The 27127-nt window shown below is 45.5% G+C and overlaps 1 protein-coding gene across 3 annotated transcripts in view; it reads left to right on the top strand.

Annotated features, from left to right (window-relative positions):
* The window catches only part of ARHGEF11 (Rho guanine nucleotide exchange factor 11), a 787362-nt gene that overhangs the window by 495174 nt on the left and 265061 nt on the right, over positions 1-27127 (top strand). For all 3 annotated transcript variants that reach the window (XM_069217872.1, XM_069217873.1, XM_069217871.1), the window contains 3 exons: positions 547-594; positions 3323-3513; positions 26260-26406. In XM_069217872.1, the coding sequence (XP_069073973.1) occupies positions 547-594; positions 3323-3513; positions 26260-26406 (386 nt within the window). The remainder of the gene's footprint in view (positions 1-546; positions 595-3322; positions 3514-26259; positions 26407-27127) is intronic.

Here is a 27127-nt window from a genome sequence, read left to right as displayed (position 1 = left end):
TTAAAAAGAACTGCTTAACAGTGCGTCAGTGTCGTTAAAATACAGCAGCAGTTGTCAATTCTTTTTTTTTTCTGAAATATTTATAGTTTCAAATTTCTTGTTTTATCTGCTTTCACAAATGTTTTGCTGTCTTGTTCTCATCGTAATTCAAACCAGAATTCCAAAGAGATACGAGCTCATAAAAACATGTTTCCCTTTTGTAAGTCTGATACAAACCATTTAGATTTGATTCATCTTTCAGGTGAAATTAAATTCCCCTTTTACTGTAGAAGTCATTCTCAGTTAGTGAGGCTTGAACAAGCACTGGGCTTACGGAAACCTCACATAGCAGCTTTAGTGACTGTGTGCCTGATTCAACTTCAGTATCTCCAGCCCATTATTGATATACAACTCATACCAGGGAAGACAATGATTGCCTAAAAAAGATAATATATGTTGCATGCTTATTACTATCATTTGTATTTCAATAGTGCACATGATAATTTCTAGTAGAGCAGAAGTATTGTACCATGAAAACATGACTAATCCAAAGATTTCCACCTACAGGTCTCTGGAGAACCCCACCCCACCATATACCCCTAAGATGGGACGCAGGTAAGGAAGATCACAGAGCATGTTTTGTAAGTTAGCTGATATGAGCAAGACTTATTAATTTGTATACCATCGTCAAAGTGGCTCAATCATGGAAGGTGTACATTCACAAAGAAGGCTTTCCTGGATTAAGGTTTGTCTTTTCACAGCTGCTGTTGGATACTTAATTATATGGCTGCTTTTAAAAACATTTATTTTATTTAGAGAAATGGCTCAGGACCTTCAGTAAAGGGCTCAATGATGCTACAGGCAAGGCAAAAATAATAAAGGGCCCTAATTAGCAGTGAGAACAGAAATTGCTCATAAATATGGTCCTAAAAGTGTGAGTAGTACTACATTGCCCACTTTCTGATATGTTCCACTTCATTGATTGAATTCTGCAGCTAGAGGACATAAGTCTTGGAAATATTATGTAATATTCGGAATCAAACTTAATGGTTTTTATCATTAGTGACTTCCTTCAACTCTGTTGATCATGACTGCTAATATTTTAAGGTCATGCTTGCAAATATTTAAGCTGACAGGTTTTGCTGGACAAAATAACTTAAAAATGTACAGCATTTCTTAATGTTTGCATTAAATACTTATTTTAATCTAAACAGTGCTTTAAACTGAATCATCTTAGAATGTATTGATGTTCGTTTTTGACTTTAAATTCATCAAGAGTCCTGGGATAGTAAGAGGGACATCACATGCTTCTTGAACTCTCTCACCATCATTATCCTCTCCCCACCCTGTCAACACAATGGTATTTTGTGATCCTCATCCATAACAGCTTCTGAGACAGTGAAACATGTATATTATTCTTCATTGAAAATGCTTCTGCCAAAATGTGCCTTTTGCACCAGACATAAAAGTAAAAACATTGATGAAGCAATCACTTATGTCAATAAAAAGGAAGAAAAGAATGGAGGAGGAAGATAATATAGAGAGGACGAATAGAGTAAAAGATTTCCCTGAAGTGAAGGAAAACTGAAAGATTGATAAGCTAACAAAAAAGTTACTCAAGCAGAAAATGTATGAACTTTGACACCTCCAAGGAACTCCAGGAATGTTGCATTCACCTACTGAGGTACAGTCATAGTATGCCTAAAAAGGTTCAAATGCCCAGTTGCAGCTGTCCTTTCCTAAGGTGAATGTCCAGGGAGACCATCGTTGTGCACAGTGTTTGGTAGTCAGCCACGGCTTCAGATGGCAGTTGCCACCAGAGCATTGTTTAAGAGGATAAAAGGAAAAAGACTTAAAACCTTTTCTAGTGGCCTTTCTACAGCTTAAGGCCATTGATTGGCAACTCAGCCACTGTCAACATAAAACAAATTCATAGTACTGTAGAGTAATCTTTTTAGACACATTACTGGAAATAGAAAAGTACTAAAACAAATTAGAATACCTAGTGGACAAACATTAAATCATGCTAATCTTTAACCTATTTATAAAGCTTAAGCAATATTTACATATAGCATCACGGCTAGGTAAGAATTTTTATTTTACATTGCCAACAAATGTAGTTATCTAACATTTTTTTTAGAAGTGAATAACATCTTGTTTCAACAACACTTTTAAAACTGTCAACAACTATAAGATAATATTCTTATTTGGAGTTCTCATGTCTTCCATTTTCACAAAGAGTACAGCCTTCAGACATTCACCATGTCTTACGTGTATAAGGAATCCTGCTTGCTCAAGAGTTGAATTTATTAAATGTGACCTCCTGTTTGATTTTCCAATTCTCCTTATACTTCTTCACTTCAAAGCATTCCATATAATTAAACTTTCAGAAAATTGCTGAAGTTGCAAGATTGAAAATCAACTCCACGTGTAGTTTTAATGGTACTTAGTTTCTTCTCATATCTTTATCTTTACATAAATGTTTCAAAACCCCTCATCAATATTTAGGAACATTACTAACAGGCAAAACTCTCTGGTTAGTCATAAGAACAAAAGTAAACACACAGATTCAGTTTTGAGCTACAGCCTCCAATTCCATATCACACTTTCAGAGGAGGACATGCCCCTAAATGCCCAGGTCCAGCACAAAAAGCCTTAAACAGCCCTGAATGGCCATGGTGAGACGTACATATGCCTCACTATACATGTGTAGGGCTTGAACTGCCCTGTTTTTCTCCCTATGCAGAGATATAGTCTTGTACAGGTTTAGCCGCAAATTCCCATTGTTATTCCCAAGGTACAGATTTACCATTAAATGCTCAGTGTAGCTTCTGCTTGTAGGTGTACATGCTAGCTGCCCAATGCTGATTCCCAGCGTTAAATTTTGTCTGACATAAGAAGCCTTCATGTGTGTAAGTTAAATGTTTAATTCCAGGTCATTACTTTTAGAAACAAGTATAGGAGAGCCACATGGTGTTGGGGCTCTACACCCCACCTCATATTTCTTGTTTGATGGCAACGTCTGGGCCTTGTTGAAGGAATGCTGGCCCCAACTTATCTTCTTCTTGTGCTGCAGGAGCCCTCTTATTGGCTGTCTTTAATTATTTCTTATCTGATGCATCTATTTGCAGGCTGCAGGAGGGAAGTATTGGGAATTCTTATCGCTAGTTCCAACCAAATAATAGTGGTGGCCTTTTGAATATAGACCAGAAAATACAAACTAGTCTAGTTGTTCGTCATGACATCAGTCATCAATTGTAGACATGCAGTTAGTATTATGTGTTTGTAAATGGTGTAACCTTGGTTTTTTAAATCATTTTGCCTGTATTTAAAACTCTTTCAGAAGCATCGAATCCCCAAATTTAGGGTTTGTTGGCGGTGATTCCCTTCTTCCTCATCTGTTGGAGGATGAGCTGGGCCATCTCTCAGACCTGGAGCCTGAGCCAGACTCTCAGAACTGGCAGCACACAGTTGGACGCGATGTTGCACCCCATCTAACACAGAGGGAGAGGGCAAGGCAGGAAGTCATACATGGTGAGTAGCCCAATTCATTGTCTGATTTCTGCTTCAGGTGTTTTTTTCCAGGAATGTTACAAAGAATTGTTTGAGTTTTATTTATTTTCTAATGAACAGCTACGAAACAACAATTTAAGATTAGGGAGCCGTGTGTACACAAACAAAGCATTGTTTGAGTTTTATTTGTTTTCTAATGAACAGCTACGAAACAATTTAAGATTAGGGAACCGTGTGTACACAAATCAAGCATTGGAAATTCCAAATTGTAATTCTTACTGAATGTTAATTGGGAAATCCCAGTCCCTAATCCTTTGTCGGTCTCAGATTGACCTTCCTGATGAATATTTATAAGATAGTTGAAGTTTGCGACTCATTAGGAATGATAGCCATCAGCAGACTACCAATTCTGTGATTTCTTTTTAATAAAGCAAATTTTTTTTTCTTTTCTAAATGCAGCCCGTTCTGCTTCAAGGAAAGTGGATGTGTTTATAAAAAAAATTACTTTTAAGTTTTATGTGTTTTAAGAGAAGTCAGTAGCCTGCTCCTAAATATTTTTGTTTACATTCTAAAAGGGGATGGGGACTCTTAGAGATCCCTACCCATTTGCGAATGGTTACCACTATGTTTTAGTACGCAGTATAAAATTAATGTTTTGCTACCCTTCATTTGGTTGTAAAACATTGATACATTCCACTGCAAATCGATAGTAGGGACACCCCAAACCCACCCCTTCCAAATACTGAATCGCTAAACAAAGTTGTGATTCAGTAACAAGTTACCAAATCACAGTTTAGCATTAGTACGTTAAAAAAATTTTTTTGTGATCGCAAACGGCCCAATTCTGTGATTCGCCCTGTTTGCAACCTCAAAGAAGTTTTGTACACATGGCCGTAGAACACTGTTTACATTATGTTGCGTCAGATGCAAGGGAGCCCATTTATATTGGTTACTGGTATAGTGTGATTTATCCTAGAGCAAATACTCTTTCTGCCAATAGATACATACTTTGCGTCACTGGAGAGACCAGCCTCAGCAAGAGGCAGACTGGTTTCCCACCCACAGCTGTACTAGTGTGCTATTGTTCTTTAAATGCGGGTTAAAAAAAAGCTTGGTTTAGTCATTCAGGCTTGCACGGTACCCGGGAAGCAAATTTGCAAAACAATTTACTGGATATCTTTTCCTGCTAGGGAAACATTAAAACAACACTCACTCCACTCTGTACAAAAAAAAAATGAAGAAGGGAAAGGGAAATTTGGAAGCTTAAGTAATGGCAAACTTCATTACTTTAATTGGGTCTTGCCTCATATGTGTTGAAACCTTTAGTCAGTTCAGACTGTTTGGTTCAGAGCACGTTGCATTCTGAGACTCACTATTTAAAGTATGGGATTAAGAAAAACTAAGTTTGCACCCAATCGTTGGCTAATAAATGAAGACAGTGCTTTTACCCTTTACTCGATCTAAGTGATGATTAAATAATTTGCTAGTCACTGCGTCCCTTTGAACTTCATTTATTCCTGCTGCCCTGAGAGCCAGTTGACTGTCACCTGTGTCTGACCTCTTCAGCTTGTTAGTTGCTCATGTGCTGACAAGAAATACAATCACTCCATGGATTTGGGCACAGAAAAGCGATGCTTAGAGTTGCCATTTATATCTTAATCCTTATTAGTTAAAATTACTTTTGGGAACTGCTGCCTGCGAACAATTATAAGTTGTTTTTATTACACTGGTGAATCCCCCTAAACTGCCTTTGAATTAGTGAAAGTTGTAGGGAGCAGTCAGTTACACATGCTTACTGGCTCATGTCGGGCACTAGACCCTTAGCAAGTTCAGGCATAGGTGCAAATAACACTTGTAAAAAAGAAAGCATTTGGTGGCACTCTTAAAATCGGAGACTGAGGGAAAGTGCCACGCATAACATGGAACTACTCTGCAGCACTGCGGTCATTTGGAAGGATCCTCGGTGAAACGTGAACAGGCATAGAGAAGGCATTTAACTTACAACATTATTGTTGTCAAGCTGTTAGAGTTGGGGAATAGTTGGTCACAAGCCAGTCCAGGACAGTTGGGTAACCACTCGCTTCTTGCGCCTCTTCCTTCTCTCTTTCCTGCCCGTTTTGCTGATGCTCCCACCTATTTTTCTTACTTTCCACTTCAGTCTTTTCCCCATCGCTTAGTTCTCACCTTATTCCTTCACTCTTTTTTCTCTATTTTTGCTTTATTCTGCCCTCCCTTGGCCCTTTTAGTCTGCTTTTGCTGCTGCCCATTGTTGACCTTTTCCTGCTCTTTTCTCATTCTCCTTCATCCTCCTCTCCTTCCCGCCATTTTGCTAACTGTGTCCACTGCCTCCTAGTGCCCCTCCCACCTCCAAGGACCTACTTGATGGCAGCCGTGCCACTGGCATGCGGAAGGCATGCCAGAGGTAAGCCGGACTGCGCCCAGTGCCAGGAACGCTGGCCCACCAGCCACCTAGCTACACTTCTACTGCCCTCCACCCTGCATGCCACCACAAACACTGCCACCACACAAACATACTCCAAGGTAGGACCTTTCACCCGCACCCTCAGCCACTTTACCTGCCACAGTGTGCACACCCCCGCTCCTCTCGGCAACACCGATCCCAGTCAATGCACCACACCAGCCACCCACCACCACCTCCTCAGCTCTTGCTCACTGAGCAAACATGCCTGCATGGTCTGGGACCTTATTGACACTCTCACACCTGACGCAATCCTGCTAACTGAGATCTGGCTCAACCTCATATCTATCCTGACATTGCCAGAACCATGCCAGCAGGATGTAGAATCACCCACTGCGACCGCTTCAGCAAGCTAGGTAGAGGAACCACCATCATCCACAGAGAATGCACCACCGTCACGGACAACACTGTCCCAGCAATGGAACACTTCAACTTCATTATACAAACAGGCAAAAAAATCTACCATTAGGGGAACCCTTGCATACCACTCGCTGAGACTTCGAGCCTATGTTCCCTTTATGCTGCGTGTGTGCGCGCACGCGCAGTCTTGCTTCTCTCTGCACCCAGGCTGTCTCAGGGACAAAAGGGATAATAAAAAAAGACATTTCTTCGACGTGCAACAGGTGTGAAAATCCTCTTCTATGTGTGGCAGGCTGCACTGCAGGAGGCCCAGGACACGCACCAAAGACAAAGGGGCTGCTCCATCCTTTGATTCAAGAATGGAGAATTTGAGGAGGCTATCCGGGGCAGTGTGAAATAAACGCATTCAACTTGAATATTTTGCTTAAAGACTTGGCTAATACTTTTTTTACTGAGCCTCTTTTCCATTCATTATCGCATACCAGAGCTCCTTCAAATATGTGAGTTCAGGATGCCTGTGAAGCAGGGCTGGTTTTAGGGTTGTGCTGTGTTTTCAACCGTTTTCAGGCAGTAGTAAAAGTGTTAACATTATCAGTGATTAATGGGCCTGCTGGCGAGAGATCGAAGTTTTGTCTAGTACAAGTTTTGACATCTAAGATAGCACCGAGGTTCAATATGCCTGCTGCAAAGAACGTGTACTATGCAGACAGAACTGTATTTATGTGGATAGCCCAGTGAGTTACTACTTGTGTCACCGAGATCCTTTTATTACTTGCAATTCAAAAGTGAAACTCCTAATATAGCAGACTGACCTATGAATTGTTATCAAAGCTGCTTGCAAACTGCATAGTATAGGTTACCCCTTTCTCCCACAACGAGCAGGATCTAGCTCATGCAGCATCTTCCCTTCACTCCTCGGAGTCCGTTATACTTAAGCCACCATAGAGGGGGCAGGGAGAGGACGCAAGTGCGCGGCCTTGTGAAGAGTTACAGTGTCTTGTGGTAGCACCAGACCTGCAGAGGGCTGGTTGGGGAGAGCTCTATTTTTGGAAACCGAGAGGAGGCAAAGGTTTGAAAGGAACAATTAGAAGACTAACAGGGCAACACCTGTGCACTACAGGGAGTGCAGAATTATTAGGCAAATGAGTATTTTGACCACATCATCCTCTTTATGCATGTTGTCTTACTCCAAGCTGTATAGGCTCAAAAGCCTACTACCAATTAAGCATATTAGGTGATGTGCATCTCTGTAATGAGAAGGGGTGTGGTCTAATGACATCAACACCCTATATCAGGTGTGCATAATTATTAGGCAACTTCCTTTCCTTTGGCAAAATGGGTCAAAAGAAGGACTTGACAGGCTCAGAAAAGTCAAAAATAGTGAGATATCTTGCAGAGGGATGCAGCACTCTTAAAATTGCAAAGCTTCTGAAGCGTGATCATCGAACAATCAAGCGTTTCATTCAAAATAGTCAACAGGGTCGCAAGAAGCGTGTGGAAAAACCAAGGCGCAAAATAACTGCCCATGAACTGAGAAAAGTCAAGCGTGCAGCTGCCACGATGCCACTTGCCACCAGTTTGGCCATATTTCAGAGCTGCAACATCACTGGAGTGCCCAAAAGCACAAGGTGTGCAATACTCAGAGACATGGCCAAGGTAAGAAAGGCTGAAAGACGACCACCACTGAACAAGACACACAAGCTGAAACGTCAAGACTGGGCCAAGAAATATCTCAAGACTGATTTTTCTAAGGTTTTATGGACTGATGAAATGAAAGTGAGTCTTGATGGGCCAGATGGATGGGCCCGTGGCTGGATTGGTAAAGGGCAGAGAGCTCCAGTCCGACTCAGACGCCAGCAAGGTGGAGGTGGAGTACTGGTTTGGGCTGGTATCATCAAAGATGAGCTTGTGGGGCCTTTTCGGGTTGAGGATGGAGTCAAGCTCAACTCCCAGTCCTACTGCCAGTTCCTGGAAGACACCTTCTTCAAGCAGTGGTACAGGAAGAAGTCTGCATCCTTCAAGAAAAACATGATTTTCATGCAGGACAATGCTCCATCACACGCGTCCAAGTACTCCACAGCGTGGCTGGCAAGAAAGGGTATAAAAGAAGGAAATCTAATGACATGGCCTCCTTGTTCACCTGATCTGAACCCCATTGAGAACCTGTGGTCCATCATCAAATGTGAGATTTACAAGGAGGGAAAACAGTACACCTCTCTGAACAGTGTCTGGGAGGCTGTGGTTGCTGCTGCACGCAATGTTGATGGTGAACAGATCAAAACACTGACAGAATCCATGGATGGCAGGCTTTTGAGTGTCCTTGCAAAGAAAGGTGGCTATATTGGTCACTGATTTGTTTTTGTCTTGTTTTTGAATGTCAGAAATGTATATTTGTGAATGTTGAGATGTTATATTGGTTTCACTGGTAATGATAAATAATTGAAATGGGTATATATTTTTTTTTGTTAAGTTGCCTAATAATTATGCACAGTAATAGTCACCTGCACACACAGATATCCCCCTAACATAGCTAAAACTAAAAACAAACTAAAAACTACTTCCAAATATATTCAGCTTTGATATTAATGAGTTTTTTGGGTTCATTGAGAACATGGTTGTTGTTCAATAATAAAATTAATCCTCAAAAATACAACTTGCCTAATAATTCTGCACTCCCTGTAGTTTGATAGGTTAGAAATGTGTTAGTACAGTAGTTAAATGGTTTTGCATATGGTTGCTGCCCAGGAGCTTTCATCCATGGGGCGTTTTATAGCTGTGTTCTAATGTAACAAATTGAAAACTTGAATAAATCATTTTAAAAAAAAGGAGATAAGTAGACAAAGATGACAACCAAGGACGTCCGAAATAAGGAACGAGATGAGTACAAGAGAAGCACAGTCAAGATATTAATTTGATAGAGAAAGGATAGAATGAGAGAGAAGACAGGGAAATTAGAGGGAGTTAGGGGAAGAAAGAATGGCAGGATGTAGACTGAAGAGAGAGGAGGCAGGATGAGGGAGATGGCGAGGAGAGTGGAAAGGGAGAAAGAAAAGTGGGAAAGATAAGGAGGCGCAAGGAGACAAGACAGAAACTTTCAAAATAGAAAGAAACAAGGTAAGGACAAGCGAGAGAAGTGAATAGAAATAAGAAAAGGTGCGAGGAGGAGATGAGATTCTTGACAATAGTAAAAAAGACAGAAATAGTACGTAGAATGATTAGGGTCACAAGATTCACTGTCACTGGTGCTCAGAGGTGCAAGGAGCTCACTGCAACCATGTAATGGGTCTCTTTTAATACCAAATCAAAGGTGAGGGAGGAGGAAGACAATTTGTTTCTGGCTTAAATTAAGGACGATGGTACTCTTGCTGTGGCACTGAATTTGGTAGTTTACACGCTGCAAATACTTGCATATTAAGTTGTTGCTTCTCTTCTGTACACGCCGCCTTGACTGCGGTGCACAAAGCCACACTTAAAGGAAAAGAATTGGAGGGAACATTGCCTCGAGCCAACTTCTGCAATGGCGAATAGTTCTGTAATTGTATCTATAGTTAATGCTTTTCTAGGAAGATGGAATTTCATGGTACACGGTTTTACAGAACTATTGCACAGCGTTGCTGCATAATGCTGCACAATGCTGCACTGTACCTCTTTCGACTGAATTTGCAGCATTGTATCAGCTTAGCGGAGTTGGAAGCCAGCATCAGGATGCAATGTGACTGGGACAGTTTCATCTAGAATCAACTCTCTTTATATTTCCCAGGGAGGGAACAAACTGCCTATCTTCAAAACGTGGGTAAACGTAAGTGCTATGTAGACTTTGCTTGTACTCCATGGTCCACTACATGGATATACATATAAAGAACAATGAACTCCGAAGGTTTAGACCTAACTAATTATGACCTTGCATTTACAGTTTGTTGAGCTGACAAACAGTAATGCTTTACATGCAGTTCCTCTGGAATTGTGAGGAATGGCCGGAGCAAAATGTACCCACGGAAATGCTATTTAGGGCTGTATTATTTGTGTTGCTAATATATTGACCACACTCATTGACGTACTTACTCAACTGTTAGTACACTTCTGTGTTTATCATCACAACAGATTGCAAAGTGCTACTCCTATACAGGTAAGTTGTGCAATAAAACAAAACCTTCACCAAGTATTGTTATTTTGCTTTGCATTGCATTTAAATGCATGCATTTCATATGCTCTGCGAAAATCTTTTCACCTATGATGATAAACATAGGAGCGGAACACATTCCTTATGTACAGTCTTCTTGCAGTGTGAGGACTTTTTTCTGTATTGTGGCATTCCTTGTGAGGTTTTTATATAAGGACAAAGCGGAATGGCTTGATTCACCTGATTCCTTGTCCCTCTCTGAGATAGTCACATGTGGAACAGGGCTGACCTTTTATCCAAGAGTCCTTGTGTAACAGAAAATGCACCACCTATGAACTCAAGCCTCACCCCTCCCAAGTCCCTTCTACTTATGTTTGGTTAAAACAGCTCTTTACACCACTCAAAGACACCTGGTAATTCAACTGATGGTTGTAAAGCTTCTTAAATGGGTTCTGCACACCATGTTGCCATTCTTTGCAAGTATAGTGTTCACTGGTATGGACTGCACATAGTTACCGCCCTGAATAATTACACGTGGCTGAGTAATGTCGAGCATTCCACCCATCACTTTTTTGTATACTGCTGTGCAATACCCTAAGTGCAATGAGCATTCCCAGACTTGGATCTTGTGCTCACTGGGCCACTGGAACCTTGCTACAATGCACTGAAGCAGTCTTGGTTTGCTGGTGTTTCTGGCCTTGTAGTTGGGTCTGGACAGTTTCTATTGGAGCAGGGTCAAGATTAATCTGCATATGGCTGTGTCTAAGTTGGTGTGGTGTGCAAAATAATGATGGGCGTGGATTGTTCTCTGAATAATTACAAGTGGCTGATATTAATTCAAGCATTCCATCCATCACTTTTTTTTTATACTCTAGCCCGTCCTCTGTGCTTTCAACAACCACTCAGGTGCTGACTTCCATTCCTGCTTCAAGTCCTGCACTGGTCTCATCTTTGTTGCCGGAAGTCACCCCCGAGCTGAATCTAAACGGCCAAGTCAAGGTTTTGTGAGCTGACAACTAGCTGCAGAGAACAAAAGTTCACTACGCTGCCATCATACGCTTATCACCTGGGACATGGCCAGCGAAGGTTTCAGGACCTATTTGACTGAAAACCTTCTGGATTGTCAGGATGTGAGGGAATATTTTATGCGGCCTGACATCGATACTACCAACTGTTTGGGACAAGCAGTTTGTGCTAAAGTGGTGCTTTGTCGCCACACTTTAATTTGATCCACGCACTTTTCCGGATATATTTAGACATCCCTCATAGATATGCTTTTTAATAAAACCCATCTTTTTGTTGAAAAACTTTATACCACCCTGGACTTTTTCAAGGAGAGCCAGGCCACAGCACTCTCTTTAGACCTTTGGACCCCTGTTTAATCGGTTTCGGTCATTCTTGGACTACTCCAAGTGATGGCATATAGACTGCGCCAGATGCCCCTCCCCCAGTCACCTCGTCTCTGTCGTGGCCGGGGACCTGGGGGTAGTTGTCAGGTGTTGATCTCTGGGGGCACTGATTTTTCTAGCAAACCTTACCACTCCCCACCCTCCAGACACACAAACCTCCCACCCCACCACTGCACATCATCACCCTACAAGCCTATTTAGTTTGTCCTTAGAGGCACACAACCACGGTGTGCCAGGCAGGATTCAGCATTCTTCTCAGTCCATTAAATCCGACAGAGGGGTTCTCTAGTTCATCCAGGAGAACTATACTCACCTGTTTCTTTCCTATCCACTGCAGCTTCTGCCAACTTTAGTGCTGCCCTCAGAGGAGCACCTCTCCATTTTATTGAAAGAGTAGTGAGCTCTGCAGTCCAAAGATGCCATTGAGAGGGCGCTAGCATCAAAGCTAAGGACAGGTTGTTATCCCGCTATTTCCTAGTACTGAAGAAGGTTGGAGCATCCATCCTATTTTAAATCTTAGCTGTCTGATTACCGTCCTGCAGATGGGTCCACTTAGAATGCCCATATTGGACGACACTCTGTCTGTTCTTGATCTGTGTGACTAAATGGTATCCTTGGGCCCACGGGATTCCTACTTTTATGTGGCCTGTGGATCAATGTGGTCAGGAGCATTTTCAGCTTGCTCTGCTCCCCTTTGGCCTTATCCGTGACCCCCCCAATGTTCACAAAAGTGTTGGTAGTAGTCATTACTGATCTTCAGACATTGAGGATACTAGTTTTGCTCTAACTTGATGACTGGCTGTTTCTTTTCTTTCTGTGCCAGCCTACGCGCAGATCTGGAGAAGAGCTACCCTCAGATGCTTTTTGACTGGATTTTTTACTTTTAGTCAACGTTTTTTTTAACGTTTCTGGTGCGAAGAGGATGTCCAAGAAGACAGGCTTCAAGCCCTGTGACTACATGATTTTGGTGACGGAGCTCCACCTGGTGTGTTTGTGGTGCTTAGAGCACGACCACAACCCAAAGTCATGCTTCACCTCGCTCCCGGTTTCGGTCGAGAGGAAGGTCCCGAAACTGCTCGCAGAGCCTCAGCCACTCCTTTTCATCCCATTCTAAATGTTCGGGACATTCGAGTAAGAAGTAGTAGTCAAAGAAGCACACGCGCTCTTCGACTTCACCAAGTCTATCGGACGGACGACCCAATGCTGGACAAGGACCATCCTCGCTATAGGCCTTCCTCTTTGGAGCCTACTTCTGGGTCGGCTTCACACCTCCCCTGCTTTCCTGGAGCCATAGCCACCCCTGCCCAACTCAGAGTTTTACTAGGCAATGCCTTTCATTTTTTTGCAGAGCCCTCGGCCTCATGGGGTTGGCAGGGGCTCCTTCAGATTCTGCACTGGCGGCTTTGGCCTCAGCTCTAGAGGGGCATCCAAGTATCCGCTTCCAGATCTGAACCAGCGTCAGTTGTACCTTGACCTTCCCCGACATCAGTTCAGGTGTCAACGCTTCCAACACGTCCTGGGCCCACAGGTGTCGTCGACCCTATACTCATTGCCGACACGGAGCCGGAACGATGTTGCTCGACGACAATTCTGTCTACAGCATGGCCTTTGGTCCCTAGATTGGATTTCGACCCTGAATTCAGCAAAAGGTATGGAGGGGTCGCTAGACCCTTTAGAATTCCAGCTGGAAGATCTTATGGACTGGTCTTAGGAGCTGGGCGAACCTATCGGGTTGGATATTTCGCCTGATGTTGGTATGCTTTCTTCCCCACCTTGGCAACGGAGGAGGGAGTTTCTTACTCCATGGTGGTGAGAAGAGCAGCGGAGCCTCGAGCTGCCTTCGGTGGCTTTCAGGACTAGCCTCCTGCTTCAATCTGGGGCTTCCCCATCAGAACCCCTTTTGCCCTTTAACGAAGCCCTCACTGATGTCCAAGCTCAGCACAGGGGTCCCTGTTAATAGGACAACCACTTTTCACCATAGGCCTGCGCCTAGCGACCTGGCTTTCCTGACCCAACACCCTATCCACCGAGAGATTGTCATCCAAGCCTCAATCTCCCATGGCGCTTTCACTTTCGCTCCCCCGCTTGGGTAATCAAAGTGGGTGGACCATCTTAGGAAAAATGTGTTCTCTTCCTCCAGCCTGGCATTGCAGTTGGTGAATGTAGGAAAGTACCATCTTGCCTGGCATGTTACCCCCATTTTTCACTGTATATATGTTGTTTTAGTTGTATGTGTCACTGGGACCCTGCCAGCCAGGGCCCCAGTGCTCATAAGTGTGCCTGAATGTGTTACCTGTGTTATGACTAACTGTCTCACTGAGGCTCTGCTAATCAGAACCTCAGTGGTTATGCTCTCTCATTTCTTTCAAATTGTCACTAACAGGCTAGTGACCAATTTTACCAATTTACATTGGCATACTGGAACACCCTTATAATTCCCTAGTATATGGTACTAAGGTACCCAGGGTATGGGGGTTCCAGGAGATCCCTATGGGCTGCAGCATTTCTTTTGCCACCCATAGGGAGCTCTGACAATTCTTAAACAGGCCTGCCACTGCAGCCTGAGTGAAATAACGTCCACGTTATTTCACAGCCATTTTACACTGCACTTAAGTAACTTATAAGTCACCTATATGTCTAACCTTTACCTGGTAAAGGTTGGGTGCTAAGTTACTTAGTGTGTGGGCACCCTGGCACTAGCTAAGGTGCCCCCACATTGTTCAGGGCCAATTCCCCGGACTTTGTGAGTGTGGGGACACCATTTCACGCGTGCACTACATATAGGTTACTACCTATATGTAGCTTCACAATGGTAACTCCGAATATGGCCATGTAACATGTCTATGATCATGGAATTGCCCCCTCTATACCATCCTGGCATAGTTGTCACAATCCCATGATCCCACGGGTCTCTAGCACAGACCCTGGCACTGCCAAACTGCCTTTCCTGGGGTTTCACTGCAGCTGCTGCTGCTGCCAACCCCTCAGACAGGTTTCTGCCCTCCTGGGGTCCAGCCAGGCCTGGCCCAGGAAGGCAGAACAAAGGACTTCCTCAGAGAGAGGGTGTTACACCCTCTCCCTTTGGAAAATGGTGTTAGGGCTGGGGAGGAGTAGCCTCCCCCAGCCTCTGGAAATGCTTTCATGGGCACAGATGGTGCCCATTTCTGCATAAGGCAGTCTACACCGGTTCAGGGACCCCTCAGCCCTGCTCTGGCGCGAAACTGGACAAAGGAAAGGGGAGTGACCACTCCCCTGACCTGCACCTCCCCTGGGAGGTGCCCAGAGCTCCTCCAGTGTGCTCCAGACCTCTGCCATCTTGGAAACAGAGGTGCTGCAGGCACACTGGACTGCTCTGAGTGGCCAGTGCCAGCAGGTGACGTCAGAGACTCCTTCTGATAGGCTCCTTCAGGTGTTGCTAGCCTATCCTCTCTCCTAAGTAGCCAAACCCTCTTTTCTGGCTATTTAGGGTCTCTGTCTTTGGGGATTCCTTAGATAACGAATGCAAGAGCTCATCCGAGTTCCTCTGCATCTCTCTCTTCACCTTCTGCCAAGGAATCGACTGCTGACCGCGCTGGAAGCCTGCAAAACTGCAACAAAGTAGCGAAGACGACTACTGCAACTCTGTAACGCTGATCCTGCCGCCTTCTCGACTGCTTTCCTGGTGGTGCATGCTGTGGGGGTAGTCTGCCTCCTCTCTGCACTAGAAGCTCCGAATAAATCTCCCGTGGGTCGACGGAATCGTCCCCCTGCAACCGCAGGCACCAAAGAACTGCATCACGGTACCCTGGGTCTCCTCTCAGCACGACGAGCGAGGTCCCTTCAATCCAGCAACTCTGTCCAAGTGACTCCCACAGTCCAGTGACTCTTCAGTCCAAGTTTGGTGGAGGTAAGTCCTTGCCTCCCCACGCCAGACTGCATTGCTGGGAACCGCGACTTTTGCAGCTACTCCGGCCTCTGTGCACTTCCGGCGGAAATCCTTTGTGCACAGCCAAGCCTGGGTCCACAGCACTCTAACCTGCATTGCACGACCTTCTAAGTTGTCCTCCGGCGACGTGGGACTCCTTTGTGCGACTTCGGGTGAGCACCATTTCACTCCACTTCGTAGTGCCTGTTCCGGCACTTCTGCAGGTGCTGCCTGCTTCTGAGAGGGCTCCTTGTCTTGCTCGACGCCCCCTCTGTCGCCAGACGCAATTGGCGACATCCTGGTCCCTCCTGGGCCACAGCAGCATCCAAAAACCCTAACCGCACGACTTGCAGCTAGCAAGGCTTGTTTGCGGTCTTTCTTCACGAAAACACTTCTGCACGACTCTCCACGGCGTGGGGCATCCATCCTCCAAAGGGGAAGTCTCTAGCCCTTGTCGTTCCCACAGAATCTTCAGCTTCTACTGTCCAGTAGCAGCTTCTTTGCACCCACAGCTGGCATTTCCTGGGCATCTGCCCATCTCCGACTTGCTTGTGACTTTTGGACTTGGTCCCCTTGTTCCACAGGTACCCTCGTTTGGAAATCCATCGTTGTTGCATTGCTGATTTGTGTCTTTCCTGCTGAATTCCCCTATCACGACTTCTGTGCTCTTTGGGGAACTTTAGTGCACTTTGCACTCACTTTTCAGGGTCTTGGGGTGGGCTATTTTTCTAACCCTAACTGTTTTCTTACAGTCCCAGTGACCCTCTACAAGGTCACATAGGTTTGGGGTCCATTCGTGGTTCGCATTCCACTTTTGGAGTATATGGTTTGTGTTGCCCCTATCCCTATGTGTCCCCATTGCATCCTATTGTAACTATACATTGTTTGCACTGTTTTCTAATACTGTACTGCATATTTTTGGTATTGTGTACATCTATCTTGTGTATATTTGCTATCCTCATACTGAGGGTACTCACTGAGATACTTTTGGCATATTGTCATAAAAATAAAGTACCTTTATTTTTAGTATATCTGTGTATTGTGTTTTCTTATGATATTGTGCATATGACACTAGTGGTACTGTAGGAGCTTCACTCGTCTCCTAGTTCAGCCTAAGCTGCTCTGCTAAGCTACCATTATCTATCAGCCTATGCTGCTAGACACCCTATGCACTAATAAGGGATAACTGGGCCTGGTGCAAGGTGTAAGTACCCCTTGGTACTCACTACAAGTGAACACCCCATGCCTTTTGGGCCATTACACCCATAAGTTATGGACACGGTCGCTTAAGTGCTGCCACAGGTCCAGGAGGAGACTTGGGCAGTTCTCTTCAAAGCTGTTGCTGATGGGAGGGACGCAGCGAAATTCACCATCAGATGTGGGCTGGTTACGACCGACTCTCTGGGTAGATCGGTTGTGTCGACAGTGGCTTTGAGACAACATACCTGATTACTTACATCTGGCTTTTCAGGGGATGTCCAATCTACCGTGATGGGCATGCCCTTTTATGGCTCACGTCTCTTTGCGAATAAAGCAGACTCCGCGCTCAAGCTCTTTAAGGAGTCTCAGGCTAAGGCTCGGTCCTGTGGCCTCGCCGCTTCCCATCACCCCATTCAGTCTACTTTTCGCCCCTTTAGTGGCTATAGAAGCAGTGCCCAGGTGTTGTTGTGTTGGACAGGAAGGGTTTACCCAGGGTGGGCACTTGCTCAGAATCGCCTGGGGACCAGCTCTAGTCAGTTGGGCCACCTGCACACAGACTGGAGGCTTCGGGTACAGAGTGGACAGGACTCGTGGACCGGAGGAGTCTCTGGATTCCTTGGATGGAGTTTCTTCTTGGACAGGGCTGCTGTCCAAGGGAGTTCTTGGTCCTCTGGGGTGCAGGCAGTTCCCTCGAGGCTTTTCACAGGTCGCTGGCCCTGCAGTATGCATTACCTTCTTTTAGCAGGGCTTTAGAAGCTGGAGACAGACTGATAGGGCTGGGGCCAAGTCAGTTTGCGTCTTCAGTCTTCTCTGCTCGGGTTAGCTTAGCAGTCCTTCATCTTTCTTCTTTCTTCTTATGAGGTCACCAGGAATCTGATGAGCTAGGTTCAGGGGAGACCTTAAATTCTGGATTTAGGGGAATTACAGGGCTCAGAGGGTAGTAACCAATGGCTACTGTCCCTGAGGGTTTCAAAACCCTTCCTGTGTCCACTCCCTTTGGGGAGGGGGACAGACCTAACCTTGTTGGTCCCTGTCCTCAAAACCAAGGTGAGGATTTTGCAAGGAGGGGTCACCACAGCTCTGGACACCTTAGTAGGGGTGCTCCCACCTTAGGTGGTCACTACTCCTTGTTTTCCCTAATTTTCCCTCTGGACTTGCAGCCAAGAGTGGGGCTTTGTCTGGGAGCAGGCATCTTCACTAGTTGGAATGCCCAGGGGCATTGTTACAAGAGGCCTGAGCCTTTAAGGCTCACTCCCAGGTGTTACAGTTCCTGCAGGGAGAAGGTTTGAAGCACCTCCACTAAGTGCAGGCTCTGTTTCTGGCCACAGAGAGCACTCACCCCAGAAAGGCTCTCACCCCATGTGGTCAGAAACTTGTCTGGAAGTGGAAGGCTGGCACAGTCTGGTCAGTCTGGCACTTGCAGTTTGGCTACCATACAGGGAGCATCTCTAAGATTCCCTCTGAGTGCATGTTTTCAATAAATCCAACACTGTCATCAGTATGGGCTTATTGTGCTGAGAAGTTTGATACTAAACTTCCCCGTGTTTATTGAAGCCATTATGGAGCTGTGGTGTTGATAATGTCAAATTCCCAGCCTATATACTCAGTATGGACACACTGCACGTACAATGCCTAAGAGTAGACATAGACACTGTAGAGGCATATTGTTCATGCAGCTATGCCCTCATTTGTGGTATAGTGCACCCTGCCTTAGGGCTGACTTACTTATGCCACAAGCACTGGTTTGTGGGCATGACCCCCGAGAGGGGTGCCATATCGACTTTGACTTTTTCTCCCCACCAGCACACAGAAGCTGCAAAGGCAGTGTGCTCTGTGAGGGGTCCCCCAGGGTGGCATAATACATGTTGCAGCCCTTGGGGACATTCCCTGGCCACAGGGCCTTTAGTACCATGGGTACCTTTTACAAGGGACTTAGCTGAGTGCCAGGGGTATGCCAATTGTGGAAACAATGGTGCAGTTTTGGGAAAGAACACTGGTGCTGGGGGCGTGGTTAGCACACCCTCAGTCAAGTCAGCATCAATATCAGGCAAAATGTGGTGGGGTAACCATGCCAAAAGGGGCACTTTCCTACAATGATCCTACAATGATCAATTCTTTCCTACATTAAAATGTGCTACGCTTTGGCTAAGAAGCAACCCCCTGATTGTTTGCGTGCTCACTCTACCAGGACAACACAGTTAGCATGCAAAGTTCCAGTCCTGGATATCTGTCAGACAGCAACGTGGGTGTCCTTGCACTTGTTCACTTAGCACTACTGCCTGGACAGTCAGGTCCGCAGGGACGGCTACTTTGGCTCTTCCGTCCTGCAGGACTTCCTAATATGATCTTGGTTCGCAGGCCCACCTCGGGAGGGGTGGTATTGCTAGGGTATCTATTCTAGAATATGCAACTAGAAGTCTCTATCAGATGAAGAAGTTACTTACCTTCTGTAACGATTTATCTGATAGACACATATTCTAGTTGCAGATTCTTTATGGACCCATCCATCCTCCCCACTCTGCGAACTAATTTCTAGAGACAGGAACTTTCCTTTCAGGGCCCTAGTTCTGATGCACCAGTATTAGTGTTCTTCGTGGATCCACACTTCTGGTGTGGAAAGTCATGAAAAGTAACTGACATCAGGGCACCCGAGTGGCACTTATGTACGACCGCAACATCATATCCGGTGACCATGGTGCCAGCGACAGACATGGAGTCAACGGACGCCACCTAACGGCACACAGGGGTACTGCTCAATGAAAAATCTCCAGATCCAGACTGACATCTGGAGGAATTCTGAGGTAAGGGATCTGCAACTAGAATATGTCTCTACCAGTTAAATAGTTACCGGAGATAAGTAACTCGTTGGTTTCAGCCTCAGTCCTGGATCTCAGTTAGAGCAGCTCCTGGTCATCATGCATCCTGCTTGTCCAATTCAGATGGCGCATATGCAGGTTGTACAATGAGATCTGAAGTTGTGGTGGGTTTAGCACCAAGGAAACCTCTACAGTAGGATCTGAAGTCTTGATAGGTCTAGCACCAAGGGAATCTGGCTACCATCATCCAGGTGTCTGAGGAGACTGCAAAATATCTTCAGTCGTGGCTTAACGACCACAGCCCAACTACTGGCAGACCTCTGTCCCTTCCCCACCCAGAGCTGACTGTTATGACAGATGCATCATTGCTGTCTTGAGTAGGCCATCTGGGAGAAGTGGAGATCGGAGGACTCTGGTCTCAGGCAGAAATCCTCCTCCACCTAAGGCTTTGAAGTCCTACGATCAGGGGAAGGATGGCACAGGTTCTCATGGACAACACCACCGCCATGTGGTAACACCATAAGAAGGATGGAGTGGGGTGCAGGATCCTGTGCCTGGAGTTGTCTTGAGTGTCAGGGTATTTCCTGGATCGTGAACCTTCTGGTGGGATCTTCAAACACTAAACTGACTAGTATATCCAGAGGTGCCTGGTGGATCACAAATGGAGGTTACACCCTGAGGTGGTAAAGGACATCTGACATTGGGGAGAACCTTGTCTGGATCTTTATTTCCTTTTGATAACGCTGAGCTGTGGAGTTCCTAAGAATGCTCTCTCTAGGAGACATATTCAGCCTACTATGGAGCACGGACATCCGTACACCTTTCCACCACTGCCTTTCTTGCCTTGAGTTTTGAGGAACAACCACTCCCAAGTCATTCTAGTGGCTCTGTATTGAGCCAGGAGGTTGTGGCACCTTGAACATCTGGGCATGAGCATCTGTCCTCCGATCAGGCTCCCACTTTAGGAAGAAATTCTGCCGCAGCATCAGGGAAGGGTTCTGCACCGAAACCTGCACAGTCTGCACTTCCATGCGTAGAAATTGAGTGCCTGCAGTTTTCTGCATTCAATCTGCCACCTGAGTATGTGAATATCATCCTTGCTGCCAGGCGCACAATAGTCCCTTTTTAAGCCAATTTATTTATGCTTTGTTTGTTTTGTCTTTGGCCAGCAAATTCTTGCAATAAGCATTGTTATAGGTTAGTTGGCCCTTTCATTTTTTTTTTTCCTTTCCACTTTCCAGATCGATTGTCACTATTTAAGTCACCCTTTGGGTTGCATTTTGTTAACAGTTTGACACACTTTCCCTCCCAAAGGGTTTGGGATGCCAGAGTGAGAGCTCTATTTGATCCTGATGCTTCTCATGTGCACCATCTTCAAACCAATGCATAGCTGTTTGGCGCCTCTTTCGACTCTGAAAACTGTGATCACTTCAGCTTGTCTCATAAGTGCACCCCAGGTTCTCCTGGTGCAGTGACCATATGCCACCTTTTTTCCGGATAAACTAGTTTTGAGAACCAAACATTGTGACACCTTTTGACTCCCATCTTCCTTTGTTTAGTCCTCCGCACCCCTTGAAAGAGTCAGAAATACTCCGTTGACTGGACAACTAAAGAGCCCAAAGCCTTTACATTGATCTACCAAGGACCATCGGATAGATGATCCGATTTTGTGGCGTTCTCTGAGGCCAAGAACAGAAAGAAAGTACAGAAAAGAACTCTGTTGAGGGTGATAACCATCCGCATTAAGATGTGCTATGCATTTGCCAAAAGGCAGCCCTTGAAAGGTCCAAGAACCCCTTCCACCATTGATAAGGGAACCATGACTGCGTCAACATGTTGAGTACCTGTCCTCGTCAATTGTCAGGCCACGACATGGGTGTCAAAGAACAGATTACTTACCTTAAGGAATGCTCTTTCTGGTGGATACGCTAACTGTCGATACCTCACTGACTCCACCCCCCTTTCTGTGGAGTTGTCACTCTTTACCATTTGAAAGGGATCCAAATTAGAGATCTACACAGTGGTACCACCAGATGTTTTGTACACTGCATCCGCAAACACGGAGAGAGTGAAGCAACAAACTGATGTTGGAGTGCAGGTGGGGCACTTATATGTGGTTCCACTCTGTCACTTACGGAGTGGAAGGAAGTGAACACTGAGTCACCTAGCAGCCAATGGGAGCATTAGTATGAGAGCATCCAGATCCTGTCTCCTGCTTAAGCTATATTTAAAGGTGAGAATCTGGAGTTAGATAGAGTATCCACCAGAAAGAGCACAACACGAGCGTAAAAAATGTGTTCATTGTGCATACTGGAGTATTATCCCACACCCTTTCCTCTCTGTTTCTCACATTAGAAGATGTGTGATACTTTTATGCAGTGGTGTAGCAAGGGTGCTAGGGGCCCTAATGTGATGAAGGAAAATGGGCCCCAAAAGCCCTCTACTGGAAAGTGAGACCATCAATAATTGGGATGCAGTGAGCTCTTCAAATCTTTGAGTCCTGGTGCCTCTGCACCTGCTGCACTATGTATAGCTACACCCCTGTCTTCATGTAGAACATGCCAAATATCTTGATGCGACTATTGAAGTAATTGGAAAGCATTTCTCACATATTTAGCAAATGAGTACTTAAATTGGCTCTTGTCTCCTATGTGCCCCTGGAGTGGCGTTTGTATTTTTAGAATTGGCTTTGATTTTACTTAAATGTATATGTGTCAGATCTCAAGAAACTGTAACACGTGCCCTAAGGTAACTATAACTCACACTCGGCCATGCAGAGTTTTCTCATCAATAATTTTATTGCAAATGTTGCAGTGATATTAACAATGATATCATAGTAAATGTCATGACTGATGTAATATGTGGGGTAATTAGCAGTGCATGGTGTGGAAGTGAGTTATAGTTACCTTAGGGCACGAGTTAGTTTCTTGAGGTTAATATAACTGAATTTCTGAGCTTTTGTGTGTGTGAAATCTGAATTTAACTATAACTGGATCCATGGGTCTGTGGCGCATTTACACTTATTTCATCCTTATTCCTCAGAGAGAGAGAGAGAGAGCGATGCATGCACTCGCTCTCTCACACACACTCTCTCTCATCTCTCTCTCTCACACTCTGTCTCTCGCAAAATTTGGCAGGTTTGCAGTTTGTGCTTTTTGTGATCTGGTGTAAATCCATTCAGTAGTTTTAAGATATTAAGGTTTGAAATTATTTGTATATCGGGCTGGTAGGGGTTGAGGTCTCTTGCGAGAGTCCCTTGAAAAAATGGAATGTTCTGACTGGCCTGGGAGCTTTTTTCCACTTGGGCCAATTCACTTGTGTGGGATCAAGCTCTCTGATTGGCAAAGTGAGAAAAATGTTGCCAGAAGCCATGGACTTATGGATCTAGTCTTATGGATCTAGTCCCTGCCCTGAAGTTTAAAAAAATATGTATGAGGGGGGTAGGGTAGGGGATACCGCCGGCCCTCTAAGGCCCTGTGGAGAGGGGGGCCCAAAAAGAAAATAAATAAAATCAGCGTTTTTTGCCACACCAAAAAAATAAAAAGGCAGCTGCTGTACTTTTTATTAAATATAGGAGGAGGGTGTGTGTGACTAGAGCCCTCCTTCCACAGCCGATTTTTGGACCCCGGGAACTGCATCCCCCAAGGCAGGGCATATTTAATTAAGGGGACTAGGGCTTGCCACCCCTTTCCCTGAGACAATGGTAAAAAGGGGATGGGGACCGTGGCACTGTTTTCCAAGCCTGTGAAGAGCCCGTGGACCCCAAACTCCCGTGCTGATTTTATAAATAAAATAGAAGGTGGTTGTGCACCCCTCCTCCTCCTCAAGCCTGTGAAGGCCCTGAGGACCCCATTTTTGAGGGCCGTTTGCAAAAAAAAAAAAATTAAAAAAACGTTAAGGACCGCATGCATGATGGCCCTCCACCCTAAGACTTTATAGGTCCCGGGGACCCCATCCCCAGGGCCAGCTAAGTGACTGTGTCCTGGGAGGCCCACCCCCGAGACACAGAACTTTTCCAGCCTTGACTTCAGCAGTCGGGGAAATGTTTGTTCCTGCCTGGCGGGTGTCTTTTTAAATTTCCCCCGAACACGGTCCCAAACATGGTATTTGGTGGGTGTCCCATGTGGGCCCCCACCTACAATTAAAGTAGTCGTCGGTGGACCGGGTCCTCTGGGCCAAAATAGGCTCAGGAAGGGGGACCGGCTTCCCTTTAAAAAAATAAATAAATACATGGCCTGAGTGATGGGCTCTGCGGGGCCTGTTAAGACTTAGTTGGGTATGGAGCCCCCTTTCCTTTCTAATAAATATGGCCCCAGGGTATGGTGTCCCCTTGGTCCAAAAAGTCCTGGGGGGAGAGGGGGTGGGGGTACGCAGACCCATTCCCTAATTTATGTAATTTGGCCCTGGGTAATGAGGTCTCTGGTGCCTAAGAAGCCTTTGGGAGGGGAGCACATGTCCCCTTCCTCTTCAAAATAACACACGGCCCCATGGCATGGGGTCCCTGGGCCTATGAAGGCATGGGGTCCACGGACCTATGAAGGCATGGGGTCCACGGGCCTATAAAGGCTCTGTGGGAGGGGGCGCACGGCACCCTTCCCCTTTTTTATTATATTTGGCCAGGGGCATAGGGTCCCTGGGGCCTAGTAAGGCTCGGGAAGGGGTGCCTCACGGCCTTCCTCTGCAAGCCTTTTTAGGCCTTCGGGGATGCCCCTCGAAATTGTATTTGGTTGCCAGGGGAGGGGTTGCCAGGTACCTTTTAAGGTATGAGTAGGTGGGCCACATGGCCCACTCCCCTTTTTATTGGAATATGGCCCTGGGAATGGGTTCCCTTATACAGTTAAGGCTCGGGTGTGGTTGCACGACCCCTCCCCTTAATATGTTTGTTTTGGCCCCCAGGGCCAGGGATAGGGGACTTGTGGCCTGAAGGCCAACCCTGTGCCGTGTTACCAAAAGATGTGCACACCGTGGGGTTGGCAGCTTGCTGGTGGTTTGGCCACAGGGCCCGATTGCCAGTCAGCTCTTTGCGCCAACTGCCCAATGGGCATGTTAAAAGACCTTGCTCACCGTTGGGTTGGCTGCCTGTGGGGAGTTGGACGCAGGGCCTTGCTGAAAGCCAGGCCCCTGCAGCTGACACCACATGGCCAAAGGCCGGCAACATCGTAGCTGTTTCCAGGGAGTTGGACGCAGGGCCAGCCCATACTGCACACAATCAGCGATGTCATGAGTGATGTCATAGAACATTGCATTAGTGATGTAATGTGTGAGGTTGTAAGCAGTGCATGGTGGAGGTGCTTTTTACAGTGGAAATATATTTTTGTTCTTTGGTGGTCTGTCTGTTTGAGTCACTTCTTTCTTAGATATTTCATTTTCCTATGATTCACTGTATCCTTTGGGATCTGGATTTTTGCCCGAGGTGGTTGAGGGTGGAGGGGGTGGAAATGTATACTTATTTTTCTGTTGACTGCATTCTACTCTTTCACAAGGAGCACACATCCACACATGAATTAGTTCTCTTCAGTGCTGGGACTTATAAGGTACTCTCTGTTTTTTGGTACTAAAGTATATTTTTCCTTTTAGCTACTGTTTTAAAAAAATATATATCTGTGAGGCCCCAGCAGGCCAAAACAATCACTGACAAAGCCAAAAGGCTGGCAGCTAAACTTTTGACTTTGCAAGTGCTTTTTCTGTTAATACTTTGTGTTAATTTATACATGTTGTGTTTGTTTAATTCTTTTGCAGTTTTTGGAGCACTCTGAGAGATACTTGTTTACCAGTGCTGTCCCCGTCCTGCGGTGCCCCCCACAACATTGAAGCTGGCTCACAACTGAGCCGGCGGCAATGTTGCATTCCATAGGTTGCACCAGCACCAATTCTGCTTTTCACTGTCAACAGACAGTGAAAGCACGATGGGGCTGGCTATTGGGTGGGGGGGGGGGCTGCAATGCCCATGTCAAGTGCATGGGCAGTGTAGGAGCCCCCATGAGACCCCCTGCACCCAGTCTCCGCCAGCCTTTACATGGAGAGGTGGTACCACCATGTAAAAGCTGGCAGAGAGGGGGGTCATAATCGCCAGAGCAGCACTGCTCGCAGCGCTGCCCTGGAGGATTAGGACTGCCAGCCCCTCCAGTGGAGGAGAAGTGGCGGTGCTGGCGGTCCGACCGAGGTGCAACCGTCACACTCATAATCGTGGATGTCAGACCACAACATCGGCCCCGGCATTCCTAAGACTGTTGGAGTCGTAATGAGGCCCTAAGTAATCTATTGGGTAGTTGGTGACTTTTGCATGTTTTGAATATGTGATCTTGGATAAGCTACCTTTTGTTAATTTAAAACGTGTAGATTCAGTTGACACTAATTTGGAGCACATTGCCATAGTAAAAGGTGAATTGCCTTCTGAATATTTTGTTCATGCGACATTTAGATTCCAGTGGTCTCTTGCTAGATTTGGACACTCCTAATCTCTTTTTATTATGTTGCAGAGCTGTTTGCAACTGAGATGTCTCACTCAAGGATCCTACGAGTGCTTGATCTCATTTTCTACCAGCGTATGAAGAAAGAAAACCTTCTGTCTCAGGACGAGTTGTTGCTGCTGTTTCCCAATCTCCCTGTGTTGATTGAAATACACAGTAAGAAGCTTCTGGGGTTTGATATATATTGCTATCATTATTTATTGACAGTCTTGAATCTACTTGCCATTTTTCAGTTCACAGTGTAGGGTGATTGTGGGGTAGGGTTGGGTTTGCAGGCTTGTTCACAGTACAGTTGCAAATGATTGACTTTGGCATCTGCCTATGTTACTGATGGGTACAATTCCATGACCCTGAATAATACACCCCTTGGGTTACGTAGCAAAGGGGCAGTAATATCAGCAGTGAGCCATGTGTTGTTAATCTTTGAGCTGAATGAACAGAAATTTTGTGAAAAGAAGCTTGTGCCTAAATCAAAAGGTGTCTGAGTTGCAGAGAAAATGTGAAGCCAATTTCAGACCAGGCCTGTGGTTTTGTGGATGGTTGATAATTCCAGACTGAGAGTATGGTGATTTTTGATGGATATTTCTAACTGCAGTTTCTCTTTAGAATAATCTTAAGCACTAATCGCCAAACAAGAGTTTCTCCCGCTCAAAGTGGGTGGTACACTTTTTTGGTTGTACCAACCCCTAAATACAGCAACCATAGCATGCCCCTTCAGAACGACAGGTTTCAACCTATATGCCAACTGCAGAAAGTATAGAGCAATCATGGATCCGCATGACATTTGCATGTTGTGATTCAGAGCTGGTGCGACAAGCGCTCCCTGAACTATCTGACTATGATCAGCGAGTGGATGTGAAATGCTACATTACAGAAT

Source organism: Pleurodeles waltl, chromosome 12, assembly GCF_031143425.1.
Source record: "Pleurodeles waltl isolate 20211129_DDA chromosome 12, aPleWal1.hap1.20221129, whole genome shotgun sequence".
Lineage (NCBI taxonomy): Eukaryota > Metazoa > Chordata > Amphibia > Caudata > Salamandridae > Pleurodeles > Pleurodeles waltl.
The sequence above is the reverse complement of the archived record's forward strand: the minus strand, read 5'-3'. Positions and strand labels throughout refer to the sequence as shown.